The 22216-nt window shown below is 44.8% G+C and overlaps 1 protein-coding gene across 2 annotated transcripts in view; it reads right to left on the bottom strand.

Annotated features, from left to right (window-relative positions):
* Window positions 1–4650: 4650 nt before the first annotated feature.
* Window positions 4651–22216, bottom strand: part of POU6F2 (POU class 6 homeobox 2) — a gene marked incomplete at both ends in the record, with an annotated part of 471443 nt that continues 453877 nt past the window's right edge. Inside the window, 3 exons of one of the 2 annotated variants that reach the window (XM_079711059.1) lie at window positions 4651–5155; window positions 8619–8787; window positions 17931–18099. In XM_079711059.1, the coding sequence (XP_079567185.1) occupies window positions 4651–5155; window positions 8619–8787; window positions 17931–18099 (843 nt within the window). The remainder of the gene's footprint in view (window positions 5156–8618; window positions 8788–17930; window positions 18100–22216) is intronic. The other variant, XM_079711060.1, reaches the window with a different exon arrangement.

Genomic DNA, 22216 nt, shown 5'->3' with positions numbered 1-22216 from the left:
ATGAGGCCCCATCCCCAGTACCACAGACAGGGGTGGATCTGGGACCCTGCATGGCCGATTCAAGTACATCATCCCCAGCACAGTGCCTAGTTTAGAGACAGGCGTGTGACTCAACATCTGGGCGCTCCACCTGAGAAGGAAGTCTAAGAGGACAGGCTGATGACATCCTTGGAACCACTGTATCCAGCTGTGCTTGAGGTCCCCAACCAGACTTCCCAGACTTTGTTTAAATAAGTTTGAGTTGGATTTCTGTAATTTGCAATCAAAGGAATCCTAATTCATATAGTATTTCATTTGAACAGTTAAAATAATCATGATATTAAGTAGTCTGTCATGAAACCCCTCCTTTTTGTAACATCTGGGGTTGTAACATGCGCTTATTTCCATGCTTACAATTTAAATGACCTATCTGAGTTCAAGACACGTTTCGCCTAGAAGCTCATGTCAAACCATTCTTTATTTTTTATGGTACAAATTAAAAGTGACAGATCTGAAGCTGTTAAGAAATACACAAAGTGCAGCTTTACTGACCATACAGATATTGCTCTAGATTAAGTACAGTTTTGTCAGTTTTTTTTTTTTAAACATTAAGCAACCTGTGCAGATAAATCAGCTTTGGTTTCAATGTCAGAGCAAGTAAGGAGCTTTTAAATATCCAGTTTGGCTTCTTGGTCACAAGTCCATCATGTCAACATCTTGTCATGATGCTTTTTTCAAAACAACCCAGTCTGTTTTTCTGCTGCCCGCTCTGGGCGCGGAGAAGCAGCTCTCTTTGCCACGTCTCATCAGTGACTCTGGTAACCAGTCTGGATCACAGCACGTAGGACAAAAAAAATCACTTCCTTAACAACAAATAGACAAATGTGCCTCACAGAATTTCAAGTTGAAGACAAGCAAATCACGTGACAAAAAGCTCGTTACAAAATGTTATTCAAACAGATTTTGCAGTCAAACATTGAAATGAAAATCAATTTCCTTTTTCTCCATTTTTTTTTTTTTAAGCTTGGTCATTAACTGGGTACAAGTAGAGTGCTGAGGTAAAACATTGATGAACAGTTTGTATTTCTTTTTCTTTTTTCTTAAAATAGGAACAGTTTAGTATTGCAAGATTGTCAGCAACATTTAGCCATATCTATACAATGTGCATATACCTACAAATATTGAGCTTTGGTCCAGCGTAGAGAAGATGAACAAAGGCATTTTACAATTTCTTTTTGGTTATAGCTTGAGTTCTTTGATTTGCCTCTACTTGTTTTTTGTTTTTTTTCCTAGCTCCTTTTGCTTTTTTGTTCTCTCTTTTGTGGAGTGTGTGTGTGTGCATGTGTGTGTGTGTGTGTGTGTGTGTGTGTATTGTGTGATTACAACAAAAAGAAACCAAAAACCTTGCAATGCAATTAAAACTCTCAACTGTTCACAATGTTTTTTTGACTGAAAAAGAAAAAATAGCCCCACAAACAAGCGTCAAGTATAACATCAGTCGTTTTTTTTCCCTTTTTCATTAAATGATGAAGAAAATGAAGACAACAGTAATTTAAAAATATGTAAGAAAAATACTGAAGCTTGAAATACAATCACATGGGCCTGAAGCAGCTTTTATTTTTTGTTAGTGGCAACCTTAACCTTCAGTTCATGGAAACCTAAAAGACACTTAGGGCTTCCCTGGTGGCGCAGTGGTTGAGAGTCCGCCTGCCGATGCAGGGGACACGGGTTCGTGCCCCGGTCTGGGAAGATCCCACATGCCGCGGAGCGGTTGGGCCCGTGAGCCATGGCCGTTGAGCCTGCGCGTCCGGAGCCTGTGCTCCGCAATGGGAGAGGCCACAACAGTGAGAGGCCCACGTACAGCAAAAAAAAAAAAAAAAAAAAAAAAAAAAAAAAAAGACACTTAAATGCTACTGGCATGTGAAGTTGTTTACAAGTGGAAATAAGAAATGTCGTAAGAAAATTAAGCAGTAAGTGTGGTCCCCAAGACTTCCAAGTTACACAGTATAATTTATATTCCTAAGAATGTGTTCAGGCACCTTTTTATGCCTTGTAGCAAAAAATTTATCTGTAAAAAATTAATATAAGAAGCATTACAACACCTTATAAATAATTTATAAAACAATACAAAATTATAAAACTATAAAAAAATCACTGCACATGAATGGGTATACGACTGTGGGATGAACATATTTCTTTTTTATTCCACTCTGGAAGATTACTTTTATTTTATATTTTCACTGTCCTAGTTATACCCTCCCAATTATAGATTTCCGAACTGAGCAGGCCCTATGTAAGTGCTGCTGGCATATGTTTAAACATTTAGCATCCATCATATGTTATCTTGTTAACTTCTCTTCTTGGGGGAGATTTTCTTGATGAAACTTGGAGCGGGTCCCAGGAGAATGCAAAATCTGTTTAATTGATACATTTTTGGATTTCTGGGTCGTTGGTATCTGTGCAGTTTTTGAGGTGGCCAAATTGGTACCATGATATCGTTGGCACTGAAGATGAAGTTAGCTGTGGTGCAATTAGCATCAGACTGGAGAAGGAAACACCTGTACAAGCAACTGGCTCCACCTCCAGGATTTCGTGTAGCGTCTCCTTGCTGCTGGTCCCCTGGTTCCTGCATGAATCATCTGGGAAGGGGGCGTAGGGTGCGGACAGTTATACCATTGCACTGACACCACCAGCACAGGGGCCAACAGAAGAAGAAACCCAAACCCGTACGGGGGCGGATGTGTGTTAGGGGAAGAAGATGGCATTTCTAATCAGTTGGGCAACTTGAGTTTTTTCTCTCCCACAATTTACTTCTAGAGAGCATTAATTATTAATTAATTATTCGGGACTATTTCCATCTCGACAGCAAGGAAACTGACACTCGCTTTTGCCCGCTCCTATAATGGAACGCTTTTTGCCTCTCCCTGCGGAAAACATCAACCACAGGTCCCAAGTGTTTACCTGCACAGAAATCCTCACATCTTACTTTTTCTCTCTGGCTTATTAGGTTATTTTGGCCCACAGATCTTTGGAGTAAGTTATTTTGAAAAGTGAAATAATCCCTTAGTTCTAAGAGTGAAGGCTATTCTGATGTGCTCGATAAGCCACTTCTGTATTTTTCCTTTTAGTGGAGGCACTTCCTTGTTAACATTTCCTTTCCCCTCAAGAGTCCGACTGCAATTCCCATTGTTTGCTTCGTCTGCCAACTGTCTGCTCCGTTTATATACCCGCAAAAGAATCGCCCTCCCCCCACCCCCAAAACAGTCCGAATGAAAGTGGTAGCAGGAAACATGGAATTTACAGGATGCATGATGGCCTTGAACAATCCAGTCACTCACTCTCTCTCTCTCTCTCTCTCTCTCTTTTTGGCCTGTGTGTATATGGGTGTGTGCATGCTACGTGTGTATTTTGACTGAAACCTCAAGACATTTCTTTGGCTATCAGACTTCTGAGAGAAATTGCTTTGCACAGAAGCATAACATAGATGTAAGTATTGAACCAAATGTGCAGCTTATGTTTATATTACAAAATTAGTTTTGGTCAGCTCTCCATGTACGTGGCCAACAGACTGAGAAAAATCCCAAGCTCTGGTGTGGATAGTGAGCACAATTACAGCTTACGCCAGTGTTGACAGTTCATCGAGCAAAGCCCTAGTTATTTTGGAGTCTCTCCTGCGTTTCACTGGGGTCTGAGTGGAAAAGACACCATGCCCACTCTGTGGCCTTCCAGCAGACACTGGGGGCCACATGCGGGGGGGATGGAGAGATGGAGGAAAATGAGAAATGCGAGCTCCATTTTCTTTTCTCAAACCCACAAGGTCATAGTGAGAAGAAAGCAACGGATGCTTTGGCACACGATCCAGGATGCCCCCCACTCAAAACAAAGAGAAACAAAAGAAGAACCCCCTCCCCCCAAATAAAAACCAATAGTGAGCCTCACAGAATGGCTTCAGCAATGGCACCCCCCCACACAGGGGGTGACAGTAGATGGGAAAGATGAGAAGTCAGGCTTGCTATTTCTCCGCAAAGTACAAATGTAAAAACTCGGAACACAACTTCACGTGCAGAGAGGGGCGGACTAATGGTCGCGTTGGCAATGTCGTGTTTCTGACTTTGGTTAATAGGTTCATAGAGAATCAGCACTTAGAACCTGAAGGATGCCGTCCGCGGCCCCTCCTCCAGGTGGTAGGCTTGTATTCGCTTTGAACAGAGAAAAGTTTCCCTTGTGTGTTGTTGGTATTTTGTTTTTTGTGTTTTTTTTGGTTTAGTCGTTTTTCTCAAAATGTGTTCACATTTTCATAATACACAGAAAAAAAGTATGTGGTTATTTGGTTTGCTTTAAGTCCATTATAAAACTGGCTTTGGGGAGACAGGTCGGGGAGGGAACGAGCCTTCCTCCATACACCTGCACTGTGGTGTAGTCCTTGTTTAAAAATTTTCAAAAAACATTTTTTTTTCTTTTTTGGAAAATCCCATGGACACGTATAAACCATCCTGTCCACTTGGTGGTTTTCGTAGTCTTTTACTTACAAGGGTGATGACTGGGGCTACTTTAAAATTTATTTTTAATTTAATTTTTTCTTTTTTGTGGGGGGGGTTAGGGGATGAAGTCCCAAGGGTGGAGTTTAGTTTCTGTGGATTTTTTTTTTTCTGATTCCGGGTGGGCGTCTCTTTAGGAATTGTCTTCCCGTGAGTCTGTTAAGGGCTCCACAGGGACTGCCGTGGCCGGCTCGTGCTGTTTTAAGCGTTTAATTGTGTTCTTCAGGGCTTGCCTCTTATTGCAGAACCAAACTCTAACTACTTCCCGGTCATAGTTCAGCTTCTCGGCAATTTCGGTCATTTCCTGCCCAGAGGGGTGTGTGTTCTTCTCAAAGTGGGCATTGAGGATCTCAAGGGCCTGGGGCGTGAAGGAGGTGCGCCTCTTGCGCTTTTTGGACGGTTCACTCCCGATAAACTCGGTCAGGTTCTGCATACCTGCCCGATGGCGGGCCTCAGCCTCAGCCATCCACCGCTCAAGCACCGGCTTGATCTTCTGGGCACTTTTAGGGGTGATGTCCAGCTTTTCAAACCTGGCAGGATACAAAAGGCCAGGGTTCAGTTTGGCTGTCAGACTGCTAGCTATAGTGTTCTCTTGGGCTTCCTGTGGTAGGAAAAAGTGGCTTCTCAGGATGGTGTGTCTGGGGGGAAAATTGAGAAAGAACAGTCTTACACTGAGTCCTCTGCCAGGGTGGGCCTCCTGCCTGCCTGCCTGCCTGACTGACTGGCAGAGCAAATTCACTCCAGATAAGCAGCCAGCTGCAAGGTAGCCCTCCCCGCTCAAGCCAGCACCCGCCCTCCTGCATGCTTCATGCCCCTGCATGCAGCCCGTACACCCACAAGCGGACCAGGTGAGCACGGGTGGAGACAGCACAACACAGCAGCCATCACGATGGAAACAAAAACCACTCGCAGATCTTTTTCCTGGAAATGCTTGAGATCTGAGCTTTGATTTGAATCCACCCAGCACCATTTCCCCCGAACTTCAGAATCCTTAAGGCAAAAATTAACACCAGGAAGTGACATCAAAGACAACAGCTGTCATGTTCTTTCGTTTAAAATGATTCTTTTTATGTTTTCCTTCTGGTTTCCTTAAATTCCCCCCCCTGACTTGGTGATAAAAATGTTCTATCTATGCTAATCGTCAGTGATGGCAACTGGGACAAGTTTCTTTTATGGTTCTCTTTTCATCTCTGTTTTGTGTCTCATTTTAATCTCTTTCTCTCCCCCGGCCCCCAGCCCTCTCCCGTCTGTCTCTGGTAACAAACACTTTTCACCATATGTAAGTTAACAACATGCTCCCTTTTCTGGTAAAACATAGCCCCTTGCTACTTTACTGCTGGACTCAAACAGCTGGACACACCGTAATTGCTATGAACACCCCCCACTCCCCTGGATGTGCTAGGGCCACCTCATGCCTTCCAACACCGTCCAGTGTAATGGTGTACTTTTGCATCAGAGTATCAAGCTGTGTTTAACGTGCTATATCTGCAAACTGTACTTGAATGATATCATTTTCTGTAAATGAGGTCTTCTATATATCAATTGCCATCTGCGATTCTTTGCTACACTGACTTAAAAAAAACTATGAAGCATCTTGGACAAAACTATCTCTAGTGTTTTAAGAGGTCATCCTGGTATCAAATTCATATGCACTCTCAACGAAATACAAAATAGTACCAATTCCTTTTATTTGTTTGTTTGTTCTAAATCCAAATTCACAACCCTCCAGGATGACAACTTTGGATCCATGGCATTCTCCTCTATCTTTTCAAGTTCAGTGCTGTCAAAAAACAACCCTCTGACTGCAGAGTGCATCTTATTACAATAGACTGTTTTCACAGAGTGAAAATGAACCCGCTTTAGTCGCAGTATGTTTTATAAGGATGCTTGCAAAAGGATAGGCTTCTTTTATGTGCCTTAATCTTATTTTGGCACTGCATTTTAGATATCTTATGTTGTGATAAGCAGGGCCAATAGTATCAAATTTTAATGTGATTCCGATAGCATTCCCTTCCACGTATAGTTCAAGGAGTTATTTATTTATTTTTTTAAAAAAATAACCCCAACTTTCAGCTGGTCAAAGAGGAAAGAAGTACATTTTGCTTTCAATATAAAATGAATTAATTATTTAATGCCATTTAATGAGCTGCTCACTTACGGCAGGCTCCCCTAAAGCCCTCGTTGTTGTGTTCACTTACCATCATTCATTATAAAAGCCCCAAAGCTGAAGTCTTGGTAGCATGACAACAGGCTTTACAGCGCCATGGCATGGGGCACAGAGCTTGTGATAGGGATGTCCACTGTATTGCTGGTGTGTTTTCCTCTGTGTCTCTGATGCAGCGGCACTTGTTAAAGCATCTCGAGTCACTGCAGCTCATAAGGGAGGAGTGACACCAGAGTGTGTGCAAATGCAGATTCTTCACCACCATGTAAATTAACTGGAGTGGTTCCACTGTCAGATCTAGGTCTCTTTCAAGACTTCCATTTTTTGTTGTTGTTGGTAGTTAGCTCCGAAAACTACCCCGCTGAAACACCAGAAGCTAGAGAAAGGCCGGAAAGTCAAGGCATCTGCCATCTTCTATTATACAGTGAATTCCCAAAGTTGCTTTTCCTTTCGGCCATAGCTTTTTTTGGCTTCCCCAGCGGAAGATTTTAGAAATCAACATATTTGATTGGGAACGCCCAAGAAACATTACGCGTGTTAGTGAAAACCTTAGATAGCACTTAAGCCACGAAAAGGAAATCACACTTTAGGACTAAGGAATAAGCCAAAGAGGACTTCAGCAACGACAGCACGTGGGCAACAACCTCAAAACCCGTGGCGTGCCTTTATCACAGGGCTGTTGAGATGAAACAAAGTTAATGTTTCCCAACAGGGAGCAACAGTATTCATATCATTTGATGCTGCTTGTTAGCGTTGATGCTTCGGTACATGTTGTCTGGAATAACGTATACAAGCCTTGAAACAAATTTCCCAGCAGTGGTATCCTTGTACAGACTGAATAAAGGTTATTTTCTACAGGGAGGCATCTTATAAGAAAACACAGTAGGGGAGGCCAGAGGAGTGAGAGGATCCTATGGTGCTTTTCGTATTTAACAACAATCAATGGGTTTTATGGAAAATCATTGAGCAAAATGTGAGCTGCAAGCGCCTACCCCATACGGATGTTATTTATAACCTTAGTCTTAAACTGCAGGAAAAGTACACTTCTGTCCTTTGGGGAATACATTAAAAGTATAAAGAGCAGATAAAAAGACAGCATTTCATGGATCACCAAGAACAAAATCCACTTAAATGAGTTTAGAGTTGGTTTCTTGGCTTTTCCTGATGGAGGAGGACTCATAAGACATTGCCCAAGAGGAAAAAGCTCTTACCGAAGTGCCTTTGTTACCTCATGCATAAACATGGGATTAGTGCAACACACACATGCACGCGCAGGGTCTGCTTCTGGCGGCTTGACCCAGATCAACTCAAACACAGCCAAGGCTGGCTTCTGTCATTTATGTATTTAATTTTGGGAAGGATAGGGTGAGGTTAGGCCAAACTCTCACTACCCTTTTCTGAGCCATGGAAAGCAGCTGCTTCTTTTTTTAAAAATGTGCTTTTAGACGTGTGTCTGGCAAGGCAAGGTTAAAAATTCCTTTGTGGTCACAGGATGGTTAATTTTTTTTTTTTTAAGGTGTGTTTTCTTGGAAAATCCACATAGCCATCCCTGAGCAGAAATGGTGGGAGCTTTAACACCACCTGGGACTGGCAGCTTCACGACATCCATCCACAGACAGGAGACAGTGGATCTCAGCTGCGTAGGACGGTGGGTTCAGAAGCTTCTGGCCCCCCGGTGGGGGGAAGGTGTGTATTTCCAATGAAACCGCCTTGGAAGTTCTTTGTGAGTTGACAGGAGTCATCCAGCCAGGCCCCCAAGTCTGCTTTAGCAACTCCACTTCCGTCGATATCACCAATCCCAACACACAGCTACCCCAGACTCCGTTCCCACACTCCACCCCTCCAGCTCGGCCCACCCGAAGAAGAAAAGCTGAGCCGAGAGGACAGACGAGGCCCGGGCCAGCCAGGAGGGGTGACAGCGCGTGGGCACGGGTTACCTGCAGATGGCCGACTGGCTGTACGCGGGGCCCTCTGTGGCACTGAGCGCCTGGCCCACCTGAGTCTGGGTCAGGCCAAGGGACAGGCGCCGGATTTTAAAAGCTTTGGCAAATTCTCGCATCTCCTCCAGATTAACCCCATCCACCTCACCCGCTGCCGTCTGAGGATCTGTGGAGATGTTTGCAAAAAATAGGATCAATGCGTCAACGCACATCTCAGTGCTACGCGTTCTTGACGGCTGAGGAGAAAGTGGCTCGGTTCCTAACAGCAGAGCGGTGGGAAGCCACGCCGCAGAACGTTCTTTGTCTGCCGGCTGAGGCACTCAAGCCCCCATCCGCAACTCATTCCACCTGCACAAATCATCCTTCAAGGTAGTTCTGTCCCAGATAAAACCACGGCAAGCCTACCCTGCCACTTCCACAATGCAAGAGCGAGCTCCTTACCGCTTAACAGACAGCAGCCAGGGCAGGGGGGCACCAGCTATGGGGGATGCGACTCCATTTTGCCCATAAATATGTTCAGATATCATGTAAAAATAGAAAGATGGAAAGCTTCCCTTTTGAAATGTCTTACCTGGACTCTTTAGTGCTAAGAACTGCCCTTGGAAAAAAATAGTATTTTGTATTTTCCTGTACCCGAGCCCCGCTGCAGCCAGGCTAACAGATGGTAACGTTGCCTAATTTATTATGTTCACATTAGCCCCTCAGAAGTGCATGCTTATGAAGCTGTGAGAATAATAGTCTCCCCCCACCCCGCACAGCAATTTCCTGACACAGACACCTTTGTCCCCTGAAAGGGCACAGAATAAAAAATGCCTACTGCAGGAAGGCTCCTTTGGTGCCAGATAACTCGGTCAATTTAGGACTTATCAAGGGAAATGACACAACAGCTGGAGAATGAAACTATCCCCCACCCCCCGCAACCCCCCCACCTCCGGCTACTGATCCCTGGATAAATGAAAGCACACACCAAGCTGGAGACAGCATGGTTTGGGGATGGTGGAAGATTTCAAAGGACTGCTCCATCCTGCCTGGAGCGAAGCCATTCTCCCTGCAAGCCGACTCTATTGTTCTTCACCTCATTCCCCGGACTTAGGTGAAAAGTTTTTCTCTTCCTCTTTCTGCACAATCGCCCACCAATTTCAGTCAATTACAGGACTTGTCTAAGGAACTGGGGTGGACTATATTAGCCTTCTGGGCTTCGGGCTATAGAAACGCCTGTTATCATGAAAAGAAATACATTGGTACCCCAAGGACCAATTTTTCAAGGACTTTTAAATAAAGATGTTAATATCTGTGGCAAGGGGCCTTGGAGCTTCCTGTATAGACTCTGTCGACAGAATCAGCCATGGAGGTGTACGCTGTACCCGTATCTTCTCAATAAAAACAAAGTCCTGTAGAATTTTTACACATCATGAAGCATAATTTCATGGAGGAAAGATGGGTGGAAAGTGGTATAATAACTGCAGTTAGTCTCTTGAGTATTTCTTAAGTGCCTCCTAGGAGCCCTAGTGAGTGGAGAGAAGGAACAAGAGAAAGAGACGGGGCAGTTCCAGCCTCTGTGGAGTTTGCTGTCTATAGGGATTTGGGGCTCAACATTACGAATGAGAAGAAGAGAAAAATACCAGGTCGCGTATAATCAAGGAGTAGTAGTGTCGCAGCCACACTGGAATTTACAGAGAATGGAGAGGTGACAGGAGGGAGGATTCATCTGGGTCTTACCCAGTGGGCAGCTTTCAGAGAACATTCTGGTCGGTGGGAGCAGGGTGCAGATGGGCACAGGTGTGGGGGAGGGGCACAGCGCGGTGGAGGCCTGGGGCGGGGGGCGGGGTGCTTGGTAGGGGGCGAGGCTGAGCCCGTGCTGGGAGTGGTGAGTATTTCAGTTTAGGACATTGAGAATCTATGTCCATGGACGGGGGCAGAGGGTGACTATAAAACTAATTTGCCTGTTAAGATTAATTAAAACCCTGCTTTTTCTCCCCAACTTCACCCCGGAAGGCCGGCATCATTTGATTAACAGAGACTTGTTTGGGTTGTGCCTGGTGTGAGCTGCCCTCTGGATCTTAATTCCCACCAGCGTGGAGAGTTTGCTAAGGATTCCGGGAGGTCCCATCCACGCACACAGCAGCTTTGAGCCCCTCCTCCGTTTCTTCGTTTAAAAATTCCTAGAGCAGCGGCTTCCCTGGTGGCGCAGTGGTTGAGAGTCTGCCTGCCAATGCAGGGGACACGGGTTCGTGCCCCGGTCCGGGAAGATCCCACATGCCGCGGAGCGGCTGGGCCCGTGAGCCATGGCCGCTGAGCCTGCGCGTCCGGAGCCTGTGCTCCGCAACGGGAGAGGCCACAACAGTGAGAGGCCCGCGTACCGCAAAAAAAAAAAAAAAAAAAAAAAATTCCTAAAGCAGAAGTCGCAAATGAGCAGCTTGCAAATAAAACTCAGTTTTCCGAGTGCGTACAATTTGGGGGAATCTCTGGCCAACATTAAACACTGGGAGATATCTAAAGAAAAATTTAGATTTGTCATGCTCTTCTGAAACGTTAGAAGCTCTGGTGTCACCAGGTCCGCACCTGCCCTTGGGAGCAGTCAGTCAGCTGGCACTGGTTCAGGCCGCCCCTGCAGTTCCTCCTCTCCAGCCCGCCTCGGACCTGCTGCCTTGCTGAACCTGTGTAGTGACCCTGCGTTTACAGCACGCATTCCCGAGGGGGCGGAAGTTGGTTCTGGATGTGGCCCCCCCAGGACCGAGGTACATAAACAGAACCGATGTGCGGTATCCGTGTGATATTAACATTTCATAGGGGAAGGGGGTGAGGATAGGAAAGTCTAGATGGCTCCTCGTAGGGCGGGGAGGCAATAACAAACTAAGAGCTGAGAAGGTCTGGTGTAGAACACAGAGCGACACTTGGCATAGAACAGCATAGGGAGTGGGGCCTGGCCTCTCTCCAAGAGGGAAGGAAGAGGAACTGATGGCCTTGCAAACGTGGGCAGTGGAGGTTCAAAACTGAGGGTGAGGGCTTCCCTGGTGGGGCAGTGGTTGAGAGTCCGCCTGCCGATAAAGGGGACGCGGGTTCGTGCCCCGGACCGGGAAGATCCCACATGCCACGGAGCGGCTGGGCCCGTGAACCATGGCCGCTGAGCCTGCGCGTCCGGAGCCTGTGCTCTGCAACGGGAGAGGCCACAACAGTGAGAGGCCTGCGTACTGAAAAAAAAAAAAAAAAAAAAAACTGAGGGTGAAAAAATGGAAGCCAGAGACTTTCCTTGTAACGATATGGCTTTTAGGACAGTGGTTTTCTTAATTAGGTAGGTCTAGGAGTCACCTGATGGGACCCGGGATGTGCATTTTTCACAAGTACCACAGGCGATCCTGATGCAGAGGACCCACTGACCCTGCAGACAGAGGCTTTTGCTGCAGCTCTGGCCTGACCGAGTCTGGGTGTGGCATCCTCTGCATGTCGACCCTTTACCTGCACTCGACCCTTTACCATCATTATTCACCAGGTTCCACTACACAGAGAACTTGCTCTACCACCTTGGGTAAGATGATGGGCCAGAAAGACTACTGGGCAGGTGCCGCGTCCTTGCCTTCCTCCACCCCTGGCCTCACCGTTTATGGCAAGTGGCAAACAACTGGGACCAGTGGGCTGGGGTGGCCGTTGGAGTCTGGAGTTGGGGGGAGATTTTTTCTCTGAGCAAAGCTAAGTAGCTCCTGTGGGAAGTAAATCTGTTGCCTTACAGTAGCCCCATCTCTAGATCAACAGGAATCAACTGAAGGATTCAGGTGATCTGGAAGGATCTCCAAGGTCTACTCCAGTCCCAGGGTCTGTGCTGCCACCAGAGTTGGCAGCGCAGCACCGGGCAGGTTTATGACTGGGATACAATTTTGTGTAAGTCTATTCTAGTTTATGCCTTGCCTTCTCCTGCTGCCTTTATTGTTTATCTCCTTCCTAGTTCCTTGAGACCAGCGACTAAATCCATTGTGTGTGATTGTGCAAGTGGCTTTTGGCCAGATCGCTGATAATAACCAGAGTTAAAAAGAAAGCTATGGTGTCTTATCCCCTTGACATGAGCAGCTGTGTGGATCATCGACAGTTGTACTCTGAAGCTCAGAGAGGTGGGTGCCTTGCCTCCTGAGCCCTTGGACTTCTGTGAGGCCCCAAACACTTATCACACCAGGAAGCTGAATTCCTTCTTTCTCCTCTTGCACATTTCCCACTCTTGTCTTCTTCCTGGTTCTACTTCTAGAGCTGATAAGTTAGGAATTCTGGTGAAATTTAAACAGGGTGACAGTCTACTGGACAAAGGTCTGGGGAGAGGAAACCAGTGTCTCATTGCTTGTGCAATTTGTTGATTGCTGGAGACGAGCTGCTTGGCTTTCTTTATATTATTGTTCTCATTCATAATAACCAGATGGCGCCATGTATTATTATGGTTTCGTTCCATGGATCCCAGGACTACAAGTCTCCACATCCAAAGAAGGGGTCCACCCATGGACAAATGTTAGTCTTACCCTGATTACAACATGTGGGACATGTCTTCCCACGTTGGGAGAACGCCTTAGATGGTGTCTGTAAGATGTTTTGAATTAACAAAAAACTAATGTGTTTTTTTTTTTTTTTTTGGTGCCAAAGTTTCTGTCTTAAACTCCTGAGGTTTTGTTCTCCACTGTGGGACAGTTCCCCTTCATTAAGGGTTATATGCTTTTTCTATTTCCATCATGTCATTCCTTCTGGCTCTGGGGAGGTTGGGTTAATTTTAAGGATGAATCTCAGGCCACCTTGATGGGGACTTCCGAGGGAACCCTCAGGTCCCCCACAAGGTGGATCCAGCATCTTTAACCAGCTCTAGGGAAACCCAGTCTGGGACTTCTCTGCACTGAAGAAGAAGTGCACCTCTTATAGAAGTTTGCTCCAGATTAAGTCGGCCCAGTATATTAAGTACAAAGTCAGGAAGCAACGACTTCCACAGTTCTCCCTGAATCTGAGCCTTGCTAAAGGAGCCAGAAGATCAGCCTACATAGGGATTGATTGGCCTGGAGATTTATAATACACTGGCATTGAATGTTGGCAGTGATTCATAAGTATAATGATGACGTTTTTCCCCAATCAAATCTGGAATGCAGGGGCTGAAAAAGAGTTCTTTGGGAGCTAAATGCAAATTGCGTGAACACAAACCTGTTCTTTAGAATCTGGTTGCACGGTCACTGGGCCCATACTGAATTGAGCACTCAGGATGGACCAGTACAGATATCTGTTTTGTTTAATTTTTAAAATTTAGCTCCTTCCAACTGCTCACCTGGACATTAGTGTAAGGGGTTGCTAAATGGGTCGAACAGTTGCCATCCATCCACATCTTCCTTCTACAACCTCTGCTTGTGGGACTGTTACAGCAGAAACATGCATCTATAAAGAAGGTGCCAGGTATGACTTAACTGCCTTCTAAACATCCATCTGCTTTTTAGTGCTGCTCTCACAGCAAATAATGGGCATATTTACCAAATATTTCTGAGAAATAAGAAACCATTTGGGAATGTGCAATGCAATTTGGGAGAACAGCTTGCTTGCAATACGGTGACTTCACTGAGTTGTGGAAAATGGTGTGAAACTGATCAAGTGAATCAGGGGTTCCACTGTGCCATAAGCTATCACCAGACATCTTTATGTTCACTTTATAGTTTGGGTTTTTCTGATATTAACTCTCAGTCCCTCTGCTGTCTAAGAATTAAGTTTACAGGCCAGGGGTTTAAAAAAAAGTGTCCTGAAAAACCAAACCAAACCAAATCCATCAAAGAATAAAAAAGTCCCATGTCCACCTGTTTTTAAGCAGGAACTGTGTAAATCCTAAGTCAATTTGGGACTTTGTTTTTTGTTTGACTCTTCTAGGCTTTCCAAAAGCCCTGCTATGGAAACTACAGTTAGCCCTGGTGACTGAGGAGACCGAGCAAGGTTTGACACAGGGCAGGCTGTGCAGGTGCTGTGAACAGGTGTGCAGACGTCTTAAGGAGTGTGCACATTTGGTGTTAACCCTGTGTTCTTTTGCCTGGAGTAAGGCAGGTTATGGATGATCCACCCGCTCCAGTTGATCTGGAGCAATGGCAGATTGCCCAGCACTGGGCAACCTTGCCCATGACCTGTGAGGGTCCATTCACCAAGGTTTTGACCACAGGTTCAAATCCATTTTGACCTGTTTTGAACTATGGCCTTGGCCTAGTGCAGGGATTTGCTGACCCATTCACCATCCCACTTAATTCAAGGATTATTTACTCCAGCAAGTCCTTCTGTTCTGTCTCAATCTCCAAAACTGAGTTCACTCTCTCCTGTATTGCCATAGTCTTTATTCGTACACTGACCATAGCATTTGTTTCCCTTTATTGTAACTGTGTTTCTTTGTTATCAGTTCATGACCTCCGCCCAGGCAGGGACCACATCTAGCTTATTTCTGCTTTCTTAATATCTATCCCTGTGCCTGCATATACATGGTGCTCAAAAAGCTTATTTTTTATTTTTAAGTTGACATCCTCTGACTAAAACACGCTTTTCCCTCCTGTAATTTAATCTGTGTATCAACTACATCTGAAGTATGGGATCAGGTCTCCCTATATTAGCTTATTTGCAAATTTGGTAAAGTTTAATCTCAGAAAAAAGTAATTTTAAATGCATAGTTCATGCTTGAATATAAATTTCAAAATATGCAAGATGTCTAGTTTTTCTCATATTGGCTCAGAGAAAAAGCTTGTGCTTTAATTGTAAGACATGGGTTCAGGCATTTAAAAATTATTTGAAGAATATTTAGGTGATTTGATAGAGTTTATCGTTCAAATTGCACTGGATAAAATTTATGTGAAAGCATCCTGTCTTTTAAGGCAGCAGTGCTGTGTAGAATGTGTATGACCCATTGAGTCCGGATGTCTGGGTTATCCTTCTGGCTTTGTCACCCAGGAGACTGGTCACACACTGTCTCTCAACTAAGACTGAATCTGGCCTCTCTGACACAAGATGGTCGAGATGGGTTGTACTTTTCAGGATCTATTTGATGCCAGCTTCAATATCTGAACATGAGAATTTATATTACCTTGTTGTGAACATTCAAATCAGAAAAATAGTGAAAGTGCTTTGAAAACCCTACTTTGCAAAAGGAGGCTTAAACAGAGGTGTGTTGAGGGGGTGGTAATCAGCATCAGAAGATGCTCCAGGTATTATTCATTCTCTAGAAGGGTCTTGAGACAGAGGGAATTAACTAAACAACATGCTCAAAGTCTGTAGCAGTTGTAAGCCCAGCAATGCGTTTGTGTAAAGTGCGACGCCCGGTAGTGGTACTCCTGGACCCTCTCATACCTGCCAGAGAAGGCTCCTCTTTCAGCCTCTGCGTATGAGTTTGCAGTTTCTTGCTTCAAGTGCATGTGGTAAAGGAGTCTCTTTTCCCCAGTTCTGTATATTTCTCATCAAGGATATGCAATGTGGTTCACTCATTCTACACGTAGAACCTAGATATCCCATTGGCCACTGTGCAATTGAAATTTCATTTGGCCTATTAAGTAGCTCTGGAAAAGGCTAGTCTTTTCCTGCCCAGCTTGAAACAAATGGCAAGATAGAACCCAGTGCCATCCATCTGTCTGTCTGTCCGTCTATCCGTTCATTCACATCTCTGTCCATCCAAAATGTACTGAGTGTTTACCTTGCGTAGAATACTGTATTCGTGGGGTATTTTGTACTTTTCATATTTAAACATTTCATATTTAATTTATTTCTTCTCTATAAGACGTTTGATATCCGTTCCTTTTCTTTCAGGACCAAAGCTTAACAGTCTATTGTAAATTTATGACCTCGCTGCTATTTAGAAATAGAGTGTTTTACAGAAGCTTTTGCAGAAGAGCAAATTGGAACAAAGTTTGAATCTCTTCTCACAACAACCCTATGAGGAGTTTCTTTGTCGGGGAAAAAAATCTGGTTATAATTAAGTTAATTTTTTATGGGTTTATTTGAGTAAGACTAGACTTTTTGGCCCACATGAGAGGAGTTATATATCTGAACAACTTAAAATAACAGGTTGATGGCAAACTCCATCAAACCCTGAAACTCTGTTTGGTATTGACCCATTTTTAAGATCAAGAGCATCCAGGCTAGTGTACTGAAGTACTTGGGCATTTTAATATCTTTCCATAATCTCTCATTTTCTTCTCCATTCCACAAGCATCTTTCTTGCCTGAGTTGTCCATATAATTCAATATCTATGTACATATGCACACATATATGTACGCACATGTATATATGTACATATATATTTGGGGGGGTTGCTTGCCGGGGGAGGACACAGCGACCCTCCAGTTTGCCTTGCGTTTCCAGACCTGCCCTATGATATGGAGAGTCCCTTCTGCTCCTGTTATAACAGGTCATTCACGACACTTGACCAAACACAGATACTTACATGTGTCCTTGTTTTATGGCACAGATGCCTCTGCAGTGCTTTAGCCTTTAAACCCGTAACTGTTGGATATCTGGTGCCTGGAGAATTATAATCTAGGCACATATTCTGTCATTTTTATATATAAGTAAAACTTGCACTAAAGGTGAACATTAAATTAGACCACTGTCACACTCATCTCTATGTGTTTCTATTTGCATGTGATACATATGCTGTCTTCACCTAGGGCCACATACCATTTCTAAAATATGTATATGCCGCCCGCTCAGGGAAGCCGACTTGCAGGCTTCGGCTCTTTTGTGAACGGTTGTTCAGAGGTTTCTCCCTGGATTCCGCCCACGCAGCTTCCCCTCGCACCGCTGGAGGCGGCTCACGGCGCACATCCCCCCTCCCCGCCCACAGGTGCTCTCTCTTATTTCCTCTGACACTTGCAAATGGAATGGCAGGGGACCTCACACACACGGAAAGGCAGCCTGACCTGCCGGCTGAGTGCCAGCTGCTGACTCTCTCAGTTCTGAGCTCTGTGGCTCCTGCCCTGAAAGCTGGTCAGTTTCTCCCTTCTGAAGCGGCCGGACTGACTCCGCACATCAGAAGGCACCTGAGGTGGAAACGGCCCCTCCACGTACACATTTGAGGGGGTCGGGGGGCCTGCTTCCCCAAGGAACCGTCTGGCCCTGGGCACGGACCTCATCCCGATACTGGCCCAGCAGGGCCAGGAAATTCCTGTTCAACTTGAAAGAAGCAGAAAGAGAGGGAAGGAGGAAGGGATGTAGGGATGCACGGATGGGGTGGGAGGAGAGAGAGAGAGAGAGAGAGAGAGAGAGAGAGAGAGAGAGAGACATTGCAATTAGGCAACGAGAAGGCCACCATGACTTAACGGAGCCAGAAAGGATACTTACTGCTGACTAACTGGCCCACACTCAAAGCCGAAGAAGAGGAACATGAGGAGGAAGCAGAGGAAGGCTGCCGGACGGGGCTTTGAGACATGGATGCTTGGCTGTGAGCCAGGTGCAGAAGGCTGCTTTGGGAGGCTGCTTGACCCACTGACGTCTGGGAGGGTTGGTGGAGCTACATTGGGGGATGTAAAAAATACACAAAGGCATGAAAAATTAGGAGGGAAATGCCAGGGAACAGAAGTGTCATCTGGGGTTGAATCATTTCCAAGAATATATGCTTCTCTGGAAGAGTGCACACCCTACACAACAGGGAGGATTTTTTATTTTTATTTTTTGTATATAATATGTTGCTGCTGCCTTGACAGGCATTTTATTAGTAATTCTAAATATATTATTAATTTCTCACTTAGCTTGCTGGAGCACCCAATTTTCTACATTTCCTGACCGCGGTGTGCCATTGCACTCTTTCTGCCTGTTCATGCAATTACAGTGCACTTGACAGGCTTCTCAAGAACGTATAGATAAAATATAACACCTACCATCAACTCGGAATGCAAACCTCAATATCAAAGGCAGGCTGTGCCCAGCCTTTTTGTCTTAGGTAACTGGGGTTTTTAGGAAAGTTCCAATTTAGGCTGAGTGTATATGGGAACTTCCTGCTCTCCCAGACCGAAGAGTCTGGGTGTATTACTGTGGAGTCGGAAAAAATGCTAAGATCCTTTGGAAATTAAGAAAGAAATTGGGGCAGTCAGGACAAACTGATTAATATTTGTAGCTCTGTTGTCACTGCCTAACTCTGTGCCAGCACTTTGTTCGGGACTTTCATGCCCTCTCATTTCACTCCTATGTCAGCCTGAGAAGTGGGTATGATTTTGACCCCTTTTTTACCAACAAGGAAGCTGAGGCACAGAGAGTTTAAAGGATTTGGTAAGTTCCTTTGGCAGGTGGGGAGGATCTGGTCTCTGGGCCTGTGAAGTCTGACCCCAGGGCTTGAGCTCTTAGTCATAGCGCCTCGAGTAAGAATTCACTTTTTAAAAAATTCTGGGGCCTCCCTGGTGGCGCAGTGGTTCAGAGTCCGCCTGCCGATGCAGGGGATACGGGTTCGTGCCCCGGTCTGGGAGGATCCCATATGCCGCGGAGCGGCTGGGCCCGTGAGCCATGGCTGCTGAGCCTGCGCATCCGGAGCCTGTGCTCCGCAACAGGAGAGGCCACAACAGTGAGAGGCCCGCGTACCACAAAAAAAAAAAAAAAAAAAAAAATTCTGTGTGCCGTAAGGAAGGTGGTCTTTATGTCCATGTGCTCATGACTCCTTTACAGGTCATCAAAGTGCTGTTGTTCTGAGAGCTGAGAAGCTCAGCTGAGGGGAGGAAGAAGAGAGAAAGGGGAAATGCTTGCAGGTGCCGGGTCCACTTAGATGCCCGGGAGGGGTCTCCACCCATGTATTGACCCTCTAGGAAGCTGACACAAAGGGCAGCCCAGGACCCAGCGCAGGTGCACAGGTAGCCTCAGCAGTGGCCACCTTTGTTGGTTAGACAGAGTACTTTACAAAGTGCTTTCATAGCCATCATCACACTCCCAGAGGTGTAGGAAGGTCTTTATAAAAGGTTTTTATAAAAGGAAGTCAGACTGGGGGCAGAATCAGGCCAAGCCCTGAACTTTGGTGGAAGAGCCAACTACAAAAAATCAGGCACTGATCTTTTATCACCTCCTTGGGATCTAAGAGTCAGCCTGGGAGGTTTCAACTTCACACTTGTCCCTGCTTCCCAGTGTTTTTTCAATTTCTCATTCAACTTTATCGCGATATAATTTACACAAAATACAATACACCCATTGAATGCAAACATTTTGATGAGTTTTGTCGAATGTATACATCTGTGAAACCACCATATAATCAAGATACAGAACCTTCCTATCATTCTATGAAATTCCCTAAGCCCCTTTGCGATCAATTTTCCCTCACCTCCTGGCTTTCTGCCATAATGGACTCATTTGGCATGGTTCTAAAAATGGAATTGTATGGCATGTCCTCTTTTTACATCTGGATTCTTTTGCTCAGATACCATTTTTGAGATTCACCCGTTTTGTTGCATATATCAGGAGCTCATTCCTTTTTATTGCTGAATACTATATATAGTGTATACCTGTATGTATACCTATGCCACAGATTGTTTATTCATTCATCTGTTGATGGACATTTGGGTTATTTCCAGTTTGGTGCTGTTATGAAGAGAACTGTGATAAACATTGATGTACAAGTCTCTGTGTGTACCTTGTGTTTTCATTTCTTATATGTAAATACTTAGGAGTGGAATTGTGGAAATGACTGGGTCATACCATAAATGCACATTTACCTTTTAAAGAAACTACCAAGCTGATGTCCAAAGTGGTGGTAGCCTTTGACAGTCTCACCAGCAATGTATGAGAATTCCAGTTGCTCCACATCGGCACCAACACCTGGGACTGTCAGTCCTTCTAATTCCCTAAAGTGTTTTTAACCATCAATTAACATCTTACTTTCAAACAGCTGTTAGTCAAGTGCTACTTTGGAAATGTGCTTCAGGAGCTATTTCCCCTCTGGTTCCCCATGGTGATGCTTTTGCTTCTCTCATTCACGTGGTAGCTCTATGTGGCAGAGACACTTGGCGTGATTACGGGGAAGTCAATGGTTGTCCCTAGGCCACGAGTCTGCTGAACATGAGGATCCAGGCTCCCGCCCCACAGTTCAGGGCTCTTTCCAGGATGCCAGGCTGTCCCGCTCCAGAATTGTCTGCGGCTACACCTCAAGTGAACAGCCTTATTATTACTCCACTGTGCAAAGGCTGTGAACTGAAGACAGTTGTCATTGACACGGAACCCAAATTAATATGCATCAAGCATCTGCCTAAAGTAATTAGCCAGTCTGCTGAGCACATAATCAACAACTGAATCCAGTAAATTTTATTCTGTAGGAACACACACTGGAGATTAAATCTATTTTTAATTTGCTTAATAAATTGTGATGGATATTTGCATGTCAGCCTACCCCCTCTAACCTATTGAGTTGTCCTTCTAAATATTGTTACTTGACAAAAGCTTTGTACAGTTTGGAGTTACTGAATCATGAGCCAGTCTTCGGTTTTACCATTTCATCAATATAAAAACTGGCCCTGGGTGTGGCAAAGTACCATCAAGGAACTGGAAAAGACCATAATCAATTTAAATTTTTCTTCCTCAGACACAACTCCGTAAAGAAAAAATTACTAGGCTGCAATTTCATTTAGGAGTCACTAAAGCAAGCTATGGCTTATGCATTAAGCTACGCAGGAGAAGGAATTCTAGAAGAAAGTAAAATAGTTCTTTTAGGAGTTAGTTCTATGTCTACATAGTTAGAGAGATGAATCTAAGAAAGATGTATTTCTTCCAAAGAAAATAAGCATTTTTTTAGGACACTGGGGTCCTGCTTACTCTCCAGAGTTCAACCAGACACTTCAGAACAACCAATAAAAATTCTGAAAGGTTCTTAATTGTCAAAAATCAAGATTTTATGGTTATGGCATTTCTAGCAGATTAATACAGGCTGAGAGCATGGAAAGTCCACAAAAGAGGAAAGTGAAGGGGCGGTTCATGTTAGCCTGGGGCTCTGCTTTATCCAGAGAAGGAAGGAGAGGACGAGGTCCATCCCACACAGTGAATGAGCGACAGGGAGGAACAGGATTGAGTCTGAAAAGCTTTATACTTCCTACTGCCTCTCACAGGCTGCCTGCGATGGTTTGTTTGTGTTAGTTGGCACTGCCGGAAATCTTTAACATATTCAACAAAAATAGATACAGGCCCACTTTGAAGTCCTTCTTGAACTTCTGTGCCACTGCTTCTCATATATCTTCTATGTGTAACACACTATATCCTTAATAATATTTTAGCTTCTGGAATAAAGTATCTTCTAATTAAATGCACGATTGACATAAAAACAAGTGGGGGTGGAAAATGGGATAAAATGCAGAACCAGAATGTGATAGAGGAGATGGAAAAGTCAATCCACGTAAACAGTAAAATTCAAATGGGATTAAATATAGAGAAATTCATTGGAGGGGGGAGGGAGGAGAAACTGTCCAAACATGCAGAGGCAAAGTGGAGACCTGGGCTTTTATAAATATCTCAGGGAGGCATAACGAACCCCCGGCTAAAGCCCCATTGTGGTGCTATGGAGAAAATGAGTATAACCCCGAGGGCTCTAGCAGAAGAAGCCAGAGTGTGCAGCATGACATCATGATTCTCCCTCCTTCTCTGCAATGGTTGGCATTTTTCTGTGT

This window comes from Hyperoodon ampullatus (genome assembly GCF_949752795.1).
Source record: "Hyperoodon ampullatus genome assembly, chromosome: 9".
In the NCBI taxonomy this organism is placed as follows: domain Eukaryota; kingdom Metazoa; phylum Chordata; class Mammalia; order Artiodactyla; family Ziphiidae; genus Hyperoodon; species Hyperoodon ampullatus.
The sequence above is the reverse complement of the archived record's forward strand: the minus strand, read 5'-3'. Positions and strand labels throughout refer to the sequence as shown.